Source organism: Candoia aspera, chromosome 2 (assembly GCF_035149785.1).
Source record: "Candoia aspera isolate rCanAsp1 chromosome 2, rCanAsp1.hap2, whole genome shotgun sequence".
NCBI classification, from domain to species: domain Eukaryota; kingdom Metazoa; phylum Chordata; class Lepidosauria; order Squamata; family Boidae; genus Candoia; species Candoia aspera.
Window position 1 is genome coordinate 234,434,810 of NC_086154.1, and position 20,635 is coordinate 234,455,444.

The following is a 20,635-nucleotide window of genomic DNA, read 5'->3' on the forward strand; positions in this document are numbered from 1 at the left end:
ATCCAGTGAATGAATTGCACTAATCAAAGAACTCTGTAGGAAGTAGATGCCAGGATTAATGATCCAAGCATCTCTCCATGCCATAGTTCTATTTCTTCACATAAATGTTCTCAGCTGAGATCATCTTTGTCATGAAAAGGAGCAGAAAAAGGTTACACACTTTCATCTGACAGGTTAACTACCATCCCTTCATTGCTGCAAGAAACATTTTCATGATTTGAGGTTTTTATTCTGAACATGAAGATTTAAGGTGCACAATACAAATTAATACTTTTTTTTGCTTTTTTTTTGTGCTAGTGGAGAGATTTATTGCCAGTGATACTAAAGTAGCATAATCTATTCCATAGTGTCTCTTTTCCAAAGTTTCTGCAACTAGTAATTATTATCCACTAAAGCCTCTTACAGAACTATCAAGAAGGAAGTGATGACAAGAAATATTCCAGTATAATCCTTCACTGCTTTACCAACTTAGTTAGATCCCCCGGATTATCATTTGTCAAACAGAAAGAAGGAGAAGGTAAATGGGTCAATGATTTTTAGTGCAACTCTCCAGATCTACAGTAAAGAGAAGGGATTTTACATTCTCGTGAGGAGGAAGTAATAGAGAAGGAAGAGAAGGAAAATGATGTACTACTAAAAGTAAATAATAGTGTCTGCTTAATTATGTAGCCATCTGTAGGTGTTTGGGGTGAGGCAATATTTAAAGGAGAGCAAATGTATTTGGAGGCATGCTGGCATGGAAATAAATCGATATATATTCACTAATACCTGAATTGGATTAACACTGTCAGTGTAAGCTAAGGCGGGCAAATGGGTTGAGTAAATGCAAGCCCGGTCAAACAGTAAAACACACTGATACTGAGAGCTGGGGGAGGGGGCTAAATATAAATTTATTTTGTGTGTTGGATGAATATATGTATTTGCTTTGTATTGTCAAGTTACTTCTAAAGCACTCTTAATAGGTAATGCACTGTAGTCTTTTATTCCAGTCCAGCAAGGGAGTTTGACATGCAGAGGCCAACACAGTGCTGATTCAGAGGCATTTCTATCTGCATTTATTTTCATATCTGCACATCAGTGCTCATTACATTGGCTGGATATATGATCTGAATATCCCAAGAGTGACCATTCATCATTATGTATGTTTAGTTGTATGGGAGGAGAGCTGTATTAGAAACTTTGTCTTGTTTGTTCTCACAAGAATCCGGAGAGATCACTTTTGCTGAGCTCCTTGGAAAAGGAGCTAAGAAAGCATTCTACCCAAGGCTATTCAGTAAACTTATTGGTGGGAATGGATCTCTGGGATCTTCACATCAAAACCTGATGCACAATATAGGAGTGGACAATCTGAAGCCCTGGTGCTCTCTAAATCTACCAAGCCTAATTTTGGAGTTCCTAGAGTACCCTCTGATGTCTATTACTGGAACAGCAGCATCATGGAGACTCATAAAAATTGTAGCCACAAAATAGACTACCAAAATTCAGGTCAAAAATTAAAATCTTGTCCTTTCCCAAGTATGTGACACAACCGCATACACTATACATTATTATGCCACCCCCTGCAGCCATCCTCCAAACATCAAAAGGTTGACCACTCTTGATCGAATATAGGAGGGATCGTTTGTTTGTTTATTATATTGATTTGATTGGTGTAAGAATGCTTTGGTGGTTAATAGTTTAAAAGCAGTGACTTATTTACAGCCAGATATACCCCAAATATTCTTGAGATCAGAAATTTCAGGACCTTTTCAGTACTGCAAAATGTGAAACAGATCTAGGGATATCTTCATCTGACAACGTTGAATACAAGTTCTTAGCTGCATCTGCGTACAGTATACCATCCTCAAATTATGGAAAGGCATGATCAATTGTTCTTGCTACCACATGTAAATGCACAGAAACCCAATGATGAAATCATTGTATGATGATATACAGTACACCAATATATTACTTGCTAATTCCAGCATGAAGTGCCTTCATTTATGTATTTGAAATATTTTCACTGTTCGTAGCTCAGAAGAGTTTAGCCTAACATATCAAAAGTAAAGGCTACTATAGATCATCAAAATGTGCAAGATTAGGAAAACTGAATTATTTATCACATTAAAACACCACAAGTAGTTAAAGGCAGACTCCCTGAGTGTGGTAGCCTTGTACAAAGTAGCCTTTCAGAATGATGCAATGCCTGGCTCCTATTTAGTAGCACAGAGTGCTTATTAATTATGTATGTTTATTAATAACAACAAAAAATCATACTAAGATCAAGCATGAAAGTTTCTAGCTATTAACTCTGAGGGCCTGAGCAAGCTATGATGTACCTCAACCATAAATTAATGACCATACAATATTGTTGTCAGTGTAGATGCATATGAGGTAGCATTTGTAAGGCACTTGGCACAATAAAAATTACCAGTACATTGCACTCACCATTTTTCTCCCCACATTCCTGATATAAGTGCATCGTTTTTCCTATGATAGATGGAAGCAAGCATTTCCAGTACCCTAGATCATCTGGTTCCACTAATTTCCAGGCCTTCATCTAAGGCAAACATCTATTGCCATGGAAACAAATGCTTGCATGAAGCCAAGGAACTTCATTCAGAACCAGCACAACATTTTTCATTAAACTCTTGATAATATGATGGATATTTGGGAAGGATGATAATTAAATGTCTTTACGACGCTTTAGAATTTTCCATTAGTGAAAGAAGTTCTACTTTTGTCTCAGTATTTTCACCCCACTCCATTTTAAGTTTTCATCTCAACCTACTGTCTTAAAGCATATGGTTGGGGGTTTTAAAAAGTTTTTGAAGGTTTTGTTTTGCTGCATAGCTACTGTACATCATAAACCTGTCGCACTTAAAAATTAACATATTTGTAAACAATCTTTGCTACATTTTGGAAAGAAGCAACTGGCAGATATGAACAGATCTTCTAAACATGAAATGATCCTGTTACCCACATTTCAGATGGATGAATGGAAACAGAATATTTAAGGATCACCTCTATTCCCATATTGGCATAATTCGTTTGTGTTAATAATACAACTATATCATCAGTATGTAGTTGCCATTGGTTCAGTTCTTTGGAATACAGTACTTAGGAACTGGTATAAAGACAGTTTTATTCAAACAAGAGTTACAATTATTTCAGTCCTACATTTTTTGAATGTATAGACATGTTCATGACATTTAAATGCATTTTTAAATTAACACAAGGAACACTGCAGTCCATGTGCACATATCCAGAACAGGCATCAGTGGGATTAAATACTTAGATAGGTTGAAGCACCAAACTTCAGAAAGAGCCTTTTCCCATCTGATATCCTTCAAATGTGCTGAGACTACTATAGCCAAAATTCTCAGCTACTATGGCTCTTGGTCAGGCCAGTTAGGAGTTCTGAAATTCTAATCGCAACATTTCTGTGAGGGACCAGATTGAGGAACGCTGCTTTAAACCAGCTGGCTGACTTTAATATACTTTTCAGTCTTAAATAACATACAGTAATATAAATATAAATATAAATATAAATATAAATATAAATATAAATATAAATATAAATATAAATATAAATATAAATATAAATATAAATATAAATATAAATATAAATATAAATATAAATATAAATATATTTGTGCCTTTGAGTCAGTGTTGACTCCTGATGACTACCTGGACCAATCCTTGCAGTATTCATGGCAGTGGTTTGCCATTGCCTCCTTCCTAGGGCTGTGAGAGAGTGACTGGCCCAAGGTCACCTAGCTGGCTTTGTGCCTAAGGCAGGACTAGAACTCATGGTCTCCTGGTTTCTAGCCTGATGCCTTAACCATTACACCAAACTGGCTCTACTAATATAGCAATATCACTACTGATTTCAGTGGAATTTTCTTATGAATATTGCCTAATTCTGCCTATAGTTTAACAATGCCTGTGACTTAGCTGGCTTGTAGGTTGGGTTATTCTAACTTTTAGATATAAAGATAAAGGCATTCAAAACACTATTATCAATATTACTTAATAACGCAATCTATATCATTACCTCCATATTGCAAATTTGGGGTTGGGGACTGAAGACTGTTTCATGTGCTACTTTTTTGGGTGCACATCTTCAGTATTTTAATTATGAACCTAAGCATTTTCTACATGAAAATAATGCATTCATTTAAAAGATACATTATGTAAAAATGCTGGTCAAAGAACCGTGTCTGGAGGCAGCTCTTTGTTGAGTAGCTCAAGGTGTTCTTGTGCCTCATTAGGAAGCTCACAGGCTGAAGGAACAGCTACTTGCCTTAGACCTTGGCTGGTACTTCCATAGCTGAAGTTAGAATTTAGTTGGGATCTCGTAGCTTAATTTTAGACATTACTTGGTAGCAGTTTCCTAATAGCTATGGAGACTTCCACACAGGGTCACCATTGTCACTCCTCAAACCTTCTGAACTCATCACATAAGGACCCACAATTGTCTTCACTGCAGCCAATGTGAGAACTCATGATGAACCAGCCAGCAGTCCCTACTGCTGATCTATAGGGAGCTCACCAATTGGACTCCGGGTGGCACTCTGCTTCCCACTGGGTTTGCTTTTGTGGTGGAAGGCTGAAACAAAACAATAAAATAACAAACAAACAGGTCACTAGCTGCAAAACCGATCTGAAGCACAGTGTGAGGACACCAGAATGCTACAGCAGGTTAACAGTTTCAAGGAAAGGAAAACACAGAAGTGTTGCAATTGGAACTGCTTCACAGCTGAACTAGAAGAAAACTGGCTCAGCTGCCTATCTGCATCAATGGTGTGAGAACAAGGGGTGATGTTGCTCTTGAAGCAATGCCAGAGCCCTGAACAGACATGCCCTAAGTCTGCCATCATAGCCATTTTAATTCTCAAAAACTAGATTTCATCTGTGTCAAAAGCAGTTAATAGAACTGCTCAGAATTAGGACCTTTCTTAATTCAACAACATCACACAAACAAGATCTGAAGAAGCGGGGATGGTCTTTTATTTTAAAAAATACATTAAACGTAGATAAAAGACAAGAAGATGGAATAAAGCACACAGTAAGGATACTATGATCTAAATTAAAAGACAAAAGGCAGGCTAGAAAGATGGCCTCTTTATAGGGAAATACCAAACGGGGAACTGGTTAAATAAGAGCTCTTTATTGTGTTTCAAAATCACTATTATGTTAAAGGTTAATATTCAAATATATGCTATTATTTACAATCCATCAGAGATTCCTAGCAGAAGCTAGAAGTATAGAAAAATACAGAGATCAAGTACACCAGTAAATGGATCCTGGCTCAGCAGAACATAAAAGTGATTACAAAATTCAAAAAAAAGCAAAAAAAATTCCTTCTAAATATATACTCAAGACCAAATTGCCTCTGATGCTGCATGTTTAATTAAAATCATTAGAAACATTCAACTCATTGTTTGGATAAAGATGCTGTTTTCAGTTTGACAAAGCATAATAAAACTTCAAGAGTAACCATTTTCTAATGCAATAGAGGGGTCATCAGGAGTATTGTAAGGGGTAATATATTTGCTTGAAGCATAGGGAGTTTTCAGAATTTATTTTTGGAATGGTTGCTTGTGTTTGAATATTTTTAGTGTTTGTGATGGCTGTTTAAATGCTGCATCAGAAACCTCACATTAATTAGACACCTTTTTTCAGAGGCATTATTTAACCATAAACAGTTATCATTTTGAAATGAAAGATTCCTTGAAATAGTATGGGGACGGAGGGCAAAATTATTACCCTATGGCGTGTGTGTGTGTATGTGTATACATATACATACATGCATACATACATACATGAATCCTTGGTTCCTTGGTGATGCTCGCTGAGAGCCAGCAATGCCCTCCTGTGAAAGGCTCCGGACATGGGCATCCTCAGGTGTGTAATTAAGAAATGTGTAATTGACGGGCAGACACAAAGTGAGTGCACCCCATTAAAAGGGGACAGAGTCCTTTTCTGCCTGGTGCCTGGCAACCTCGCCTGGCCTTTCTGAGCCCAACTTTGCAAAGAGAGCTTGCAAGGGAAGTGAGCGTCTTCTCTGCCATCACAGCAAGTCTCAGCCATCGGAACAGGCACTAATTTCAGAGCCAGAAAAAATATCTATGGAAAATGCACCTTGTTTTCCCCAAGTACATGTCAACTTCATTTCACCTACCCATCAACCTTTAGTCAACTTAAGATAAAACAAAAGTGGGGCATTGTTTAAGCCTACCACCTTAATTTTTGCCCTTTTTTATTAGCAATGTAGTCAGAAACGATGGGTTCTGTCCTTCTCTTTTTGCAATTCACAGAGTCATGATCAAAATGAAATATAGACAAGCAATATTATTTTTATTGTAAGAAATCTGAAGAGTTTTTTTCCATTGTATGCCCTGCATCCTTTATGGTGGCTTGATCTGAACAAAAAGTATGTTTTGCTCTGAACTTACCAACAAAAATGTCATTTGTTGCAAATGTTTCTGCACCAGTACAAAGGACCTTGGGCATTTGCCATCTTTGCCATAACCCTTTCCACATGACCATTACACGTGCATCCCCACAGGCAAGTGCTTGTTTTAGATTCAAATACTTCTCGCTGCTATTTCCATTATAACCTTGTTTCTTATACTTTAAAAAGTCATTTGACACAGAGAGATTAAACGATTTATTCATATGAAGTATTCAAACTGTAATTAAGGAATAGCTTCGTGCAAAATCAGCGAACTATTCCCAAACGTGTGGCAACTCTCCCCTTTCCAAACTGAAAAGAAATGGAATTATTTCCTCGCTCGTTTACAGTACCTCTTATCTCACACCGTCGTTCCCACTACCGCGTGTTGCAAATGATTTTATTTATCCATTTACATGAATGTGATATCAACTCGCCGGGAAAAGTAAAATCATAGGTTTTGTAATAGCCTCAAACATTTATTAAGAAACCCAAAATTCCATAATAAATAAGCACAGACAGTATTTTTTTAAAACATATCACAAATCCACCAGTATGTAACAAGAATGCTTTATCTACACAAAACATCCTATTTCACCGTGGGTTCATTCTTCGAAACAGCTTCTGTTCTCTGGATTTGGACCAGCACATGCAGAAAAGGGGGAGAAATAGCGGCTTGTTTCATCTGTACAAAGTCTTCGCCAGATTGGAGGTCTCTCGGGTCCACGTGAGCCAGGCATCGCCTGCCCGATGCTTCGAGAGGGCGCGGGGCTGCGGCCGAAACAAAGAGAAAAAACGAGGGACGCCAAAGCTGAAACTGGGTCGTCCTAGAAATCAAATAGCCCATCAAAGGGGGAAGGGGGGGAAGGGAAGGGGCAGAGGTTTCTGTGTTTCCTTAAAAAAAATCGTTTGAATTCCACTCCCATCGCTTAAAAAGGCTTATCAAAATGGGCTGTTTTCCCTGGACGATTTACGTCATCGCCACTGCTCTCGCCGCCGCCCCAAGGCCGAGCTCGCCCGTCCAGAAAACCTATCAAAACCCCTGCAACAAACGTGGCTATTTTATTTGTATGTGTGCATACACCCATACGCACACACATGCATATATATACATATACATATACCTTACGTGTGTGCGTACTTGCAATATATATACTACATATTATATATATATATATAATATATTATATATATATATAACACATATATCAGGTTCTTCTCGTGCTTTCTCTAAAAATAGAAGCCCAACAGAGGAGAGCGCTGGATTGTTTTTGTTCCTGGGTGGATCTGGGTGCGGAGTGGACCGGGGAGGAACTTCGAGAGAAATTAAACGAGGTCCGCTGAGTCCTTAGGATAGGTATTTCTTAAATCTTAATTAAGACACGCGTTGGCTCCTTCTCCGCCCTTGCACCACAAGCTTGCCCGGGGGTGCTCGCCGGAGAGCGCGTGTGTGCGCGCTTGCTTGCGTCTTTCTCTGCCCACAAACCAGCCTATTGGTTTCAGATCCTGAGTCGACTCCCTGGTGAGTTGCTTCCCCTCCTCTTTTAGGTAAAAAGGGAGAAAAAATGGCGGGAACGAGGCGACCCGCGCGGGTCAGAGCTGGGAGGCCCGGCGGAGGTGAAGAAAAGGGCGGGAAAACGGGAGGCGCGGCTGGGAGAGGCTGCTGGCTGGGAAGGCGGGGGACGCCATTAGGTGAAACTCATGGAGACTGTGTGCTCCAGCGCTTTCCGGCGGAGGGAGGCGATGCTCGTGCCCCGCCACACGTCGCTGCTGTCCGGGGAGCTGCAGAGCTGCGGCGAGCCCGTCACGTTGCTGGGGCCGGGCAGGGAAGCGGGCACCATGCCGGGGAACGCGGGCTGGTAGAGGTGCGACTGCAGGCCGGCGCCGTTGGAGCCCGCCAGGCTGTTGGACAAGCCCATGGAGTTGGGCGGGGGGCCCGCCGCCAGGCTGCACTGCGACAGCGACTGCGCCATGGCCTGCTGCCTGCCCAGGGCTGGCGGCAGGGGCAGCTGCGACACCCCCGGCATGGCGGCCGCAGCCCAGCGCGTGTCGTTGGCGTGGAAGGAGCACAAGCTGTCGCCCATGGCGGCGGCCGCGGCCGCGGCGGCGGAAGGGAACTGGGGCAGCCCGGGCGTGGGCAGCAGCGTGCCGGGGGCGCGGAACACGTTGGTGGTCTTCTTGCGCTTCTTCCACTTGGCCCTCCGGTTCTGAAACCAGACCTGCTTGGAGCAGCCGCCGCCGCCGAAGGAGGAAGGGAGAAGAGAGGGCGGATAAAAGAGAGAAGAAGGCCGGGTTAGACTGACGGAGGGCTGCGGTGTCATCGGGCGAAGCCGCAGAGGGCTCGCCCCCCAGGCCCGCCCGCTCCCCGGGAAGGCCTTCGTGACCGAGGAATCCCCGAAGGCAGAGTTAGGGTTGTCAGATGGAAACCTCTATGCAAAAGACAGGAATTTTTTCCTACATCGTATGAAGCAGGGCACTATTACTCAATTAGCAAACAAAGGAATATATAGCGAAGGGCGGCTATTATATTTCCATTGGGATTTTGGGAGAAAAAGGGAGAATCCCTTTTCAATAAGGGGCATCTGCCAGTTCTAAACACAGATGGTCCGAGGGAAAGAATAAATTGAACTAGTATTGTAAATGTACAATGCTTAGATTTCATTCTTTAATGAAGTAGAATATGTCTCAAACATCATCATTGCCTTACTAGTGTACATTGCATTTAATAAACATTTAGATTATTTTTGTAAGGATTATTTGCTATAGTTGTTACCTCTTTTATCTGCTTAAATATTGAGAACTTTGTTACTTTCAGGAGATGCTAGGTGGGCATATAGAGAAGAAGAAACTAAAATGTGGGGTTGGATTTAAGTTGCTTATAGGCTGTAACACTCCATTAACAGATCTAATCATTATTTTTTGCCCCAGCATATCACTAGCACTGATTTCAAAATAAATACCTTTAGATAAGTATCACTCTACTTTGCTCCACATTGCTGAATAATGCAAACCCTTGTATTTAAATCTGTATGTTTTAGGATTCAGTTAAACTAGCTAGTGCAAGATTATATGAAAGCTTATTGCTGAGTACTTGATTCCACTGAAGCTACAACAGTATTATTTGATCAACTAATCAGAAATACAGGATAGCCAAACAATATAATCAAAGCAGGTACTTCATCACATTAGGCTATAGCTGTAATGCAACATGATTGAGGGAATCATGCTAATTTAAGCTGCATTCTTATACTTTGCAGGAGAAAAACCTAAATTTATATAGTGATCCTTATATTGAATTGACATGTTTGGCACTGACTTCTATTAACAAGTATATCAAAATAAGACTCCTACCTTTCCATTATTATATGTTCAAGAATTAGTAGCACGTTCCCTATACTGCTTTTGTTGTCTCTCACATACACTCTGAAATGGTGTAATATTAAAAATGTGGAAGTTTACATTCCAATCCACATCAGAAGGAAGGTTGGAAGATGTATGCCTGTTTCTATGCTGGACTTTATATCCATAATTCTCAATCTCAAGAATGGAAGTCATACATACCACCACTATTACTAAATCCATATGTTCAGCCATGGATTCAGTAACATAATGCCATGCTGCATACAAATATCCTAGACTAGCAAACAAATCGGTACTGAGACATACATTGATACTTGGTGGATGTCAGTACCATTTGCAATTACCTATGAGTACTTACCAGTCTTTTCAATCAGTGGTATGCCTACTACTAGATAGATAGATAGATAGATAGATAGATAGATAGATAATGCCAACAGTTCAGATCACTGGAATAAACTTTTTTTTGGAATGTTGCTTAAAAAGAATCCAGACTTCCAGACTAGATGACTATTTATCCAGTATGGATCATCCTGTTTTTCAGATATATACATGTGTGTGAGTTTTTCCAGATAACCCAAAGAATATTTACATTATATATATGGCCCAATGCACACTCCTCTGACCCAAGAATTAAAATAATGCAATTGAAAATAAAAGCCAGGTGAAATAGTAACTATTTGAAAAAGATGACTCGGTGCTCACTGTAACAGTATGCAATGAGTTCCACCAAGATCTAATGAATTATACACCATGTTCAAATACTGAGTTTGGCTTTAAAAGAAAGGAGTATCCTGAACCAATTGTCCAATAACTACCCATTTTTTCCATGAACAGAAGCCCCAAATGAGTTTTTAATGAGAATTGACATAATTGTTTTATATCAGATCTCACATTTTCTAATTATGGTGAAAACTAAAACATTTTCATACACTGAAAATGAAAGGCCATTGCTTACATATAGTAGGTGTGCAATTTAAATTTTCTTTGGCTGAATTTAAGTAAAATGAAATTAAGGAAACCAACTATCTAGATATTTCAATGAAAGCAAAGAGTTCAGTTTTCATTTTGCTGTGAAATTGGAGATTAAGCTCAAGTGCTTCATTAAGACACTGCAAGATCGCTTATTAAATTGTTACCTCAAGTAAGCTGCTCTGGCAAGTGTTGTAGAGAATTTTGTTTTAGGCATTCACATTGATGCTTTAGTTAACCAAGCTTTCATCAGCTTCAGCTACTATTTACTACTACTATACTTTCCCATAAGTTACCTATGATTACTTATTTTTTCACTTCCATTTAATCATTCAGTTCAGGAATTCTTTAAAAATCCTCCCTTAAATATATTTACTTGCTTAAAAAAGATTTTGGAAATTAAACAAGACTTCACTGGATATCAAAGCAAACTGTCACCATGATTTTTAAAATAACAAAAAGTATAATAAGATTTTTCCACTCAGCTGTAAATGTATTGCTGAACAAACTCCATTTAACTCACAAATAGGCCTATTTAGAATTGTGTTCCTGAGTTAGCTTTCTTCCTTCACTTATTTAGGCTTTGTATTGTTTGTTTCAATTCACTTCTCAAATACAGTATTTATCGATAAATACAACTAACGTTTTTAAGTGGATGAGCCTGCTCATAAATTGCTGTTTGAAAAGAATGTGTTGCTGGCTCTTTAGCCTTCTTTCTCCACCAGCCAACATTTAACCAGCATTTATTATTGTTTAGCCAGTCGTTGTGACCTTTCCTATTGTCTCTTCTTCCTTTATGTGAAGGTTGGTTGGTTTTTCATTGGCCTGGGTGCTGTCGACTGGCAAGCTGCTTAAGCAACGGGTTTTACTTTGCATTCTCAAACATAGTCCACCTGTTTAAAAGGCAGTCAGGACACTATTCAGAGAAGGAGAAACTGATGGTTTCTGTAGTGACTCCAGATCGGTTTCTGTCATTAATTTTTTCATCCAAATCTTTTAACACTGATTTGTGTACATGTATTAAGAATGCCATGACTCCCTCGAGAGCTTATGTGTTAATTTCAGAGCAGTGTGGGGCTACAGGTTTGCCCTCGTTTTCAGCCCTGTTTGAAAATGAGGCTGCTTTTTGCTTTTGAGTCAACACATTGTTGAGATCTCAACAATCTCCAGGACACTTGCTGGGCCTTGGCTTGGGCGTGTGTGCATGTCCCAAGTAGAGCCATATTTTCCCAATCCCTTTTATTTAGACTGGGAAACGTGCTTGAGACCATTAGCAAGAAAGAACAGCTGTTAAGTGTCTAAATGTTATAAGAATAATAATTGAATAGAAGGGAGGGGAAGATGTGGAGCAGAGGGGAGAGAATTTTGTTCAATTACATTTTAGGGTTAGTAGTTAAATGGCAGCCACAAAATCATTTTATGTGTCATGGTTTACTGGGGTTGTAAAAGAATCTCCATCAAGTCTGGATCACCTCATTTCAGAGCAACAGCGCATATGCTTTTGAAAATGTGGATGTATCCACTTGGAAACCGGTGCATGACAGATTAAAAGGGAGTGAGAACTGAGGGATGCTTGCAAAAAGCACACCTCACCCAACTTGGCTCTAGAAATATATTAGCCAGAGGCATTTGGGAAACTTTGCCTTGAGATGGGCATACCAACAATTCCCTCTCAGCTTTTGCATCAGCCAATACTATTAATATGGCATTGAGGGTCTAATGGAGTTTGCAATTTCAAACTCTACTTTCATGATAACCTGCTGTTACAGTAATATAGACATAGTGTAAATGTATTTGGAAATATATAGCCTATTAAATCCCCCAGCTATGAATGGAGAAGAAACAGGAAAGGATATTACCCTTCCTTCCTTCCTTCCTTCCTTCCTTCCTTCCTTCCTTCCTTCCTTCCTTCCTTCCTTCCTTCCTTCCTTCCTTCCTTCTCTCCCTCCCTCTTCCCCCCCCCCCATCTTCTCCCAAAGCTTTATGAAGATCTCACTGGAATCCATCAGATGATTAATGGGAAGATTTGGTAGGAAATCTGGAGAGCTGCATTAAAGCTCAGATCTCAGGTTCATTTCGATCAGCCAGCCGTGAACTCTAGGCCGAATTCATTACGCTTTAATAGTTGCTGGGAGAGGAAGAAAATGCAATTTCTCATTCCATTAGAAAACTAGAAAATACTCTCAGCTTGTCCCCTATTAAGATGTGGCAGGTGACATGGCCAGCACAGAGGGACACGGTCAATGGAACCCTTGCACATTATTTTAGGTTGGTGTAAAATATTGAAAGGCAAGCTGGGCTGTGCAGAAGTTATTTCACTGATTTGCTTTTTATGTAAATAAAATATTGAAAGTTAATTAATCAGCACAAGAGACTAATGATTATGCTTATTATATTGCATTGGATCGCTGTCATTTGCATGATTCTCACATTGCTGCTTAATAAGCCATTCCGGGTTATAAATAATTCTGAAATTGGTTTCTAATAATGGCATGCTATAAAAAGAATGGTTTTATTACTATTACACCCAGTCTGGGAAGAAGGGGGGGAGGGGGAATAGCAGAGCAGTAACATAAAGGAGAATAAGCTTCCTCCTTGACAAGCAGGAATAGCTTTTTAAAATGTAGATCAGAAAATGGAAAAGATATAATTTATTCCTGCATCTAAGGGTACATCCAGGGCTGCTGCAGTAAAAGCGGGCATGTGAAGCATTTCCGGATTTGTGTAGAGCCCCCACACACCGAAAAGGTGGTGTGAGACCATAAACTCAGCCATTACTCTTCCATTTCGTCAAGTAGCAAGAATACAATGAACTGGGAAGTAAATACATTTCCCATAATTTATTTTTTGCACATGCTTACATAGTGTTAATCATTCTGAAGTGTTAATTAAGAAGGTTATGTTGATTTGATTACTTTTTAAACTGCAGAACATTATTGTAAAGAATATTTAAATTGCCACTCGATTAAACTGTTTCTATTCAGCTGCCTGAAGCCATTAGGAGGCTGTAGGATTATGTAGAGGTTATTAAGAGATTTTTCCTAGCTCGCAGTTCACTTAGAGGTAAATCCAATTGATGTAATTGGGCTTACTTATAAGAAAGTCTTGATGTCTATGGAAATTGGCTTTAGGTAAGATGTACCTGGAGAAAAGCAATTGTTAGATATTTTCAGATTCAAAAATCCCTACATTGTAATTATATTTTTAAACTCATGATTGAGGTGGCTATAAAGAGCCATATTAAGAAGTTTTAAGTGCATGGATATTTTGTTCTACTATATGATTGTAAATCAAAAGTAATATTCATTTTCAATTGATGAGAATAAAACTAAAATCATTTGAATCTGTGCAATTGCCTTTTTTTTCTTACTAAACATTTGTAGGGGTAAGATTATTATTTACTTTCTGTGGAATTCTGTTGGTTGGAGGAAGAATAGAGGAATAATTATTATTTCCATAATATATTTGCATTTTGTTTTATGAAGTTTCTGGTAATAAAACTACTATGATTAATCTTTGGCAGAATCTGCTGAGTTTTACTTGACCTTGTTTTCTTTTTTCTTTTTTTAAAATTTTGTCGTCAACTAAATGATCCAGTTATTTTAGCTGAAACCTTATTTGAGACATAATTTATAATAATGTCTCTTGTATATATTCTAACTAAATCTTATCACTTGTGGAAAATAAATGTGTACTATTTCAAAAAAGGGACGTAAGTTTTATTCATTAAAATGTAGCCATTGGACACTTTTGGTTATTGTTTATTTTTGTAAAATAAAGACCTAATTTGCAGATAAACAAGTATATGGTTATTATTATTCTGAAGTGTTTAAAATAAATAGGTGTGTGATAGCAGACAATCTACAGAAGACAAATTTTAAAATCATAAGAATTTCTAAATGCAAGTTTAAAAATTCCACTGGATTTATTTGCTTGGCATTCTCCAGTTGCCGATGAATCAATTAGACAAGTCTTCTCAGCAAAGTCAGAAAATATCCCAATTGTATCAAAATGTGTTTGGAAATAAATCTGGCAAATTTCTGTTTAATTCCTCATCCTTCTTATGTCAAGGTAAGGCTATTTCTATTGGACCCAGCAACATTTAATAAGATTAAAACTTTTCATGGAAATTTATTTTTTTTAGAATCTAAGTAAAAATAGATGTCAAAAAATTTAAGTAGTGTAATCCAAGATCGAAAGAACCAAGGAAGGAAAAGTTCAGGACTAAGGACAGCGCAGTGCTTTAGAGTTACTCACAAATTGAACCCAATTCAAATCATTTGGTATGAGAATCAGAAAAATTAAAATAATAATATCCACTTGATTAATGATCAAGACTAATGTGAATACAAATTGATTGCTATGCACCAAATTTAATAAATGTTCTACAAATATGTTATCTTTTCTCAAATACCTTTATCACGTTCACAAAAAGTTTTGGTCAATTTAGAGGTTCTCAAAAAAGCCCTCTAACCTTTCTTTCCCAAGGACCTTACTCGGAGACGCATCCCTCTGAAATCAGTGGTAGTGAAATCATGTAAGGTGTCTAGGAAGGGAGTGCCAGTCTGTTGCACCAGAAACCAATTTCCTAGCGTTGCAGTCCAGTAACTAAATTCTCAGGTTGTTAAAAATAAAACCATTGCAAAAAGCCTCCGATTCTGCTCAACGTTGTGCTAGGAGCAAGGTGGGTGGGACTATTATTATTATTATTATTATTATTATTATTATTATTATTATTATTATTATTATTCAGCTCTTGAAATCAAAAGCATTTGTCCCCTGTGATGCCTTTTTATCCTTTCACTTCAGACAAACTTTAGACCCCGACCTGAAGGGCCGCAACAACTGGAGGTGCGTGTATGCGGCTTTCTCTTTCCCGGGTGTTAGGAAATCCGGTGGGCTAGCGTTTGCTTGGCTCGCCTTTCTGACCCTCCCTGTTCTGCGCCCGATTGCTCGGGCCAGGATCTAGGGAGGGGGACCGGCCTTGGCCTGGCAGGCCCTCGAGGCCCTCGTCGCCGGGGAAGGGGGAAGGGCTGATGTGACCGAGGCCGGAGGAGGGCAGGGAGGTGAGAGGGCCGGCTTGGCTTGGCCGCATACCTGGACCCGCGACTCGGTGAGGCCGATGCGCAGAGCCAGCTCCTCGCGCATGAAGATGTCTGGGTAGTGGGTCTTGGCGAAGCTCCGCTCCAGCTCGTTGAGCTGCGCCGGCGTGAAGCGCGTCCGGTGCCGCTTCTGCTTCTGCTGGCCCTGCTGCGGGCCGGCCTGGCTGGGGTTCTGCCCTCCCGGCGGCCCGGGCTGCTTGTCGGGGTCTTTGGTGCTCACGGCCAGCGCGCTCGGCGTCGAGCCCACCGTGGTGATGTCCTCTCCGGGCAGCAGCGTGGCCCCTTCCACCGCGTCCGAGTTGGGTGCCAGGTCTCCTGGGTGGCCTCCGGGCTCGGAGCCTGCGACGCCCAAGCGGCACTTCACCGCCTCCCGGTGGCCCAGCAGCTCGGCGGCGTCCTTCATCCCTGCGGAGGCAAAGCAGCGGCCCACCACACTTCAGCGTCGGATCCACCAGGGCCGGCAAGGCGGCAACCTTCGCCGAGCGCCGGAGCCGGGATCCTGCCCGGGGGACGCGGGAGGAAGGGAACCGCCAACTTGCCAGGGAACTCGAGTGCCATCCCGCTTAAATAGGAGCCCCGGGATGGGGGCCCTGGCCGTCCCTTTCCCGCCCGAGCGGGAAAAGTAGTTCCTTTGGTTCAACAACATCCAGCTGTCCAAACCCCAATAAACGCCTGAAATTATAAATCAATCTATGTCTTCATTTCTTTAACAAGAATTTAAAGGAAAGAAAAGGAAAGGAAACGACCAAGGAGAAGACCAGGAGGAGGAGGAGGGTGGGGGAGGAACAGGGGGCAAAACTCCAAGCGAAATGGCCCCCAATTGTGCTTTTAGATCTACATATTCCATAGTTGTTTTTTTTAAAGCCGATGTTAAATCAAATTAAACTTTAATACAGTACAATTACTTTTAAAGAAATTAGCCCATTTAGATCGTATTAAGGTAAAATCAGGCACAAATTGTCAATTTCCTGCCCTTGGTTTCTTCCTTGGCTACTAGGGATGAGGAGAGGGAGCGGGAGAAAGGGGGGAAGAAGCTTGGGGGCAACTCACCGAGCCGGGCGTCCAGGAGGTCGGCGTGTGATAGCATCGCGCACCGCTCCAGGGCGAAAGCTGTTCCCCCCCAAATTTTAGCGGTTGGTTGTTGATTTTTTTAAAAAAAAAGGAAAAAAGTTAAAATAGATATAGTTTCTCTACAGCTTATGGATATATATTTATATATAGATCGCCTAAATGAAAGAAAATTCGGTGTGTGGTTAAAAAGGGGGTCTCTTGCATTATAATGTCCTTTAGAAAGACGGGGAGGTGCTTAACACTTCAGTGAACCCGTGAGCAGCTCAGCGAAGGGACCAATCAGGAGGGCAGCCTGCAAATGTCAGCACCCAGAGAGTCCCCGCTCCACCCGCCCGCAGCCACGGCACCCGCCGCCGCCGCGCCAGCCCAACGCCGCGCGGGCTGGGCTTTTAAAGCCCCTTTACAATTCGGTCCCCCCAACTGATTGACTGCATTAGGGACAACCTCCCCCCACAACCCGCCCGCCTCCTCCTTCTCCTCGCCCTCCTCCTCCTCCTCTTCTTCTTCTGACCTCCTGATCAAATTAATTGGAAATGACTGACAAAGCCAAGCCAATAAAAGGGGCAAATTGGGGGGAAAAGCCAATGGCTGGAGGGGTACCTAGCTCCCTTCTCATCGCAGGGAGGCCTCGAGCCCTCCGGTGGGGACTTCTCCCACCGCTTTGGGCCCAGGTGGGGCGGGGGAAGGAGGGAGCAAGAGGTCCCACACAACTGCAGAGAGGGGTGACGTGCTGGATGGCTTTATTTAAAGGGTCTCTAATCCGGCCATTACAAACTTGGTAAAGCTGCAGTCTGGTATGATTGGAACAAAGTGGAGTATAACCCTGACGGAATTTATACTCCATTCGGGATGCACACAAGAGGCCCTTCACTCTCCCTCCCTCCTCTTACGATCTTCGTCCTCTAGAATTAAATATTTGTATATTTAAAACATGTAATTCCACCTGTCGGTTTGGCTTGAAAAACCAACACCAGGAAAGCCCGCCCGGCACCGGTTCATTTGGCGGGTGCGAAAGTTTCTAAGTTCATCTTTCCAAACTCAATTGAAGGCAGTAAATAAAGTTAAAAAACTAAATCGAAAACATTATTTTCTTCTTGAATATGTTAAACTATCCCAACAATTTCAAGTGCTTTGCACAAGGGAAGCGAACCATTTCTAATGTTCTGATTTTTCAAAGCCAGCCAACAACAAAGTTTAGATTAGTAATATATTTCTAACCAGAGTAATTTTCAAGATCATTAGGCATTTATGTAATTAGTGCCAAATCTATAAGCTTTTATTACGATTATTAGAGTAAAATCAGTATAAATTTGTACTAATTTACTACTGTTTAGACTTGGCTGTCAAGGCAAGAGGTCCTTATTGTAAAAGATAACGGAGGAAATTAAGTGCAAAATTCTGTACCGTTTCTGATCCGCTCCTAAACAATCCGTTTCAATTGTATTTGTAGCAGAACAGAATGGCCTTTTAAAGTTATTTGATTTTTTTATCTCCCCCTTATTCTCAAAAGGAGAGAGGGAAATGCCAACTAGGCCAGGCACAATGAAAACTGATATTTCCTACTTCTAGCTTGATTAACATTGATTTTTAATTCGAAAGTGATGCAATTAAGATTATTCATTTAGTGCAAAGAAAGCTTGCACCCAAAGAAAAATAGAGCGAGGCCGCAGGATTCATCCCGGAGCCTCCGGGCTAAAGACTAGAAAGGCAAAAGGCGCTGGGCGGCGGCGGCGGCGGCACTTCGCCGCCCAAGTGTCTCCCACAGACCGGGCTCGGCGGGCAGACGCTGAAGCGGGGAGGGGGGCCTCTGGGGCAGGTTGGTTCGGGCTGGCCCTCGAGGGGGAGACAAAGGATGCGGTCGGTAAGCGCCTGGCTTCTCGGCCCAGGATCCTGCAGAGGGGCATCAGCCTGGCGGCGCGGTTTGGGATCCGGAGCCGCGGCCCAAGACGGCTCCGAGGGCCCGCTTTCCTCTGCGCCGAGAGTCCCCTCCCACTTCTGTTAAAGCCGAGGGAGTCGGACTCTCAGCCCGTGGCGGCAAGGGCTGGCTGTCGCCCGTTTCTTCTCTCCTGAACCCACTCCCTCGAAGCCGGGGGGAAGCAAGTGCCCTTGAGTTCCGCCGACTCACTTCCCGGAGACTTTCTTTCCGCACGCCCCGCTTTTGGAGAGTGGCTGTCCCGAGCTGATCCTAATTCCTCCCATCTTTGCCCCTCTGTTAGAGGCCCTATCCCAACTTCCGCAGGAGGGTGGCTTCCTCCGTCGTTTCGTGGGGTATTCCGAAGCTGCCCCACCCGCTTCGGCTATCTCCCCCAATCCTCGGCTCGGCCGCTGCCAGGTCGATAAATAAAAGGCGTGATCGTTAATGGGCAGGCCCCTCCGCGCGCTAACAAGGGGGCCGAAGCCCGCGGCTGATCCATCTCGCTTAGGAGCCGCGGGAAAACAAGGCTGCGGCGTGATGGATGGCGCGTTGCTTTTTATGACTTTTCTATTGCTCTTGATTTTTATAGCAGGATAAACAAACTAAATCATTCCTTCCGAGAGTTGAAAGCGCGGGGGCGAGGGGTTGGGAAAAGAAAAAGGAGGCTAAAAGAGAAAAGGAAGGGAAAGAAGGAAGAGGATCTGAGAGCGGGGAGGGAAAGAGGGCAGCTTGGCCACGGGCTGACCGGAGCCAGACTCGCCTTGGTCCCTCCTCCCCCTGCGGTCCCCTCCTGCTTTGCGATCCAAGGATTTAGGAAGATTTGATGCCGCCTGGGCTGAAGCCGAGGTGTACTTACAGAGACCTCTCACGGGCCGCCCCTCGTCATCTTTTCCCCCCTTCCTTTCCGTCGCCCATTGCTTTATCGCCCCCCCCCTCCCCTCCGCAGCCAGAAGAGTGCCAGTCAGGCCATTCCGTGGATAATGGAAGGTATTTCCCACCTGATCAGGCAAAGTGAAGTCCCTAACAAGGCTCGGCTTAGCGCCCTGGTCCCCAAATCTCCACCACGACAACGGCGTGCTTGGGAAAATCACTTTCCCCGCAAAGTAAACGGGTTTTCTATGACGGATCCGGCAAGTTTTCGCACCATAAATAGGTTTTAGATTGTTACACACACGTAGGGCTGGAACAAAGGGAGCGACTAGAAAAATATATTGGTTGCCCCTAATAAAATTTATTTAGACGGTTTACTTCTCATAAAAAACAGAGATTGAATTTCGTAGCGGAGTGCCTGCCAAAGGGCTCGGTGCAGGGAAATCCTAACCCCGCCACCACCCCCGGCTTTTCGTCGCTCTCTCCCCGACTCCTTCAGGTGGACCAAGCGGTATCACAGGGACTGACCGGTGTCCTGATTTGGCAAGTCCCGCACCACCTGGGGCACAGAGGGTGGAGGAAAGAGAAACAAAAATGGCAAATAGAAATATGTCCTTAAACTTCGGAGAGCGTGACGTTGTCATCCTCAGGGCAATCCAGGTGTACAGAATCTATATAGTATAGAATCTGTATAGTATAGAAACTGTATAGAAACTGTTGCGTGCTTAGAAGGAGCGGATCCATTTTTTAAACTTTGATTTTATTTTGCCTTATTTTATTGTAGAAAACCCATTTCCTTGTTACTTTGATTCCAAGCCATGCATGAGCGGCACAAATTTGCAAGATTTGATTTCCGCGCTAAATCGAGACTCCATTGGCAGAAAAAACCACCCCGAGCAGCGGGTTTTG

General features: G+C 42.1%; 2 protein-coding genes across 2 annotated transcripts in view; both read right to left on the reverse strand.

The window, feature by feature from the left end:
* The window catches only part of TBCA (tubulin folding cofactor A), a 204,867-nt gene that overhangs the window by 116,512 nt on the left and 67,720 nt on the right, over positions 1–20,635 (reverse strand). The window lies entirely within an intron of this gene.
* Positions 8,128–16,957, reverse strand: OTP (orthopedia homeobox). Its single transcript, XM_063296741.1, has 3 exons — positions 16,921–16,957; positions 15,866–16,275; positions 8,128–8,658 (listed from the first exon to the last, which is right to left on the reverse strand). Exons 1-3 carry the CDS (start codon positions 16,955–16,957, stop codon positions 8,128–8,130), a joined length of 978 nt encoding a protein of 325 aa, XP_063152811.1.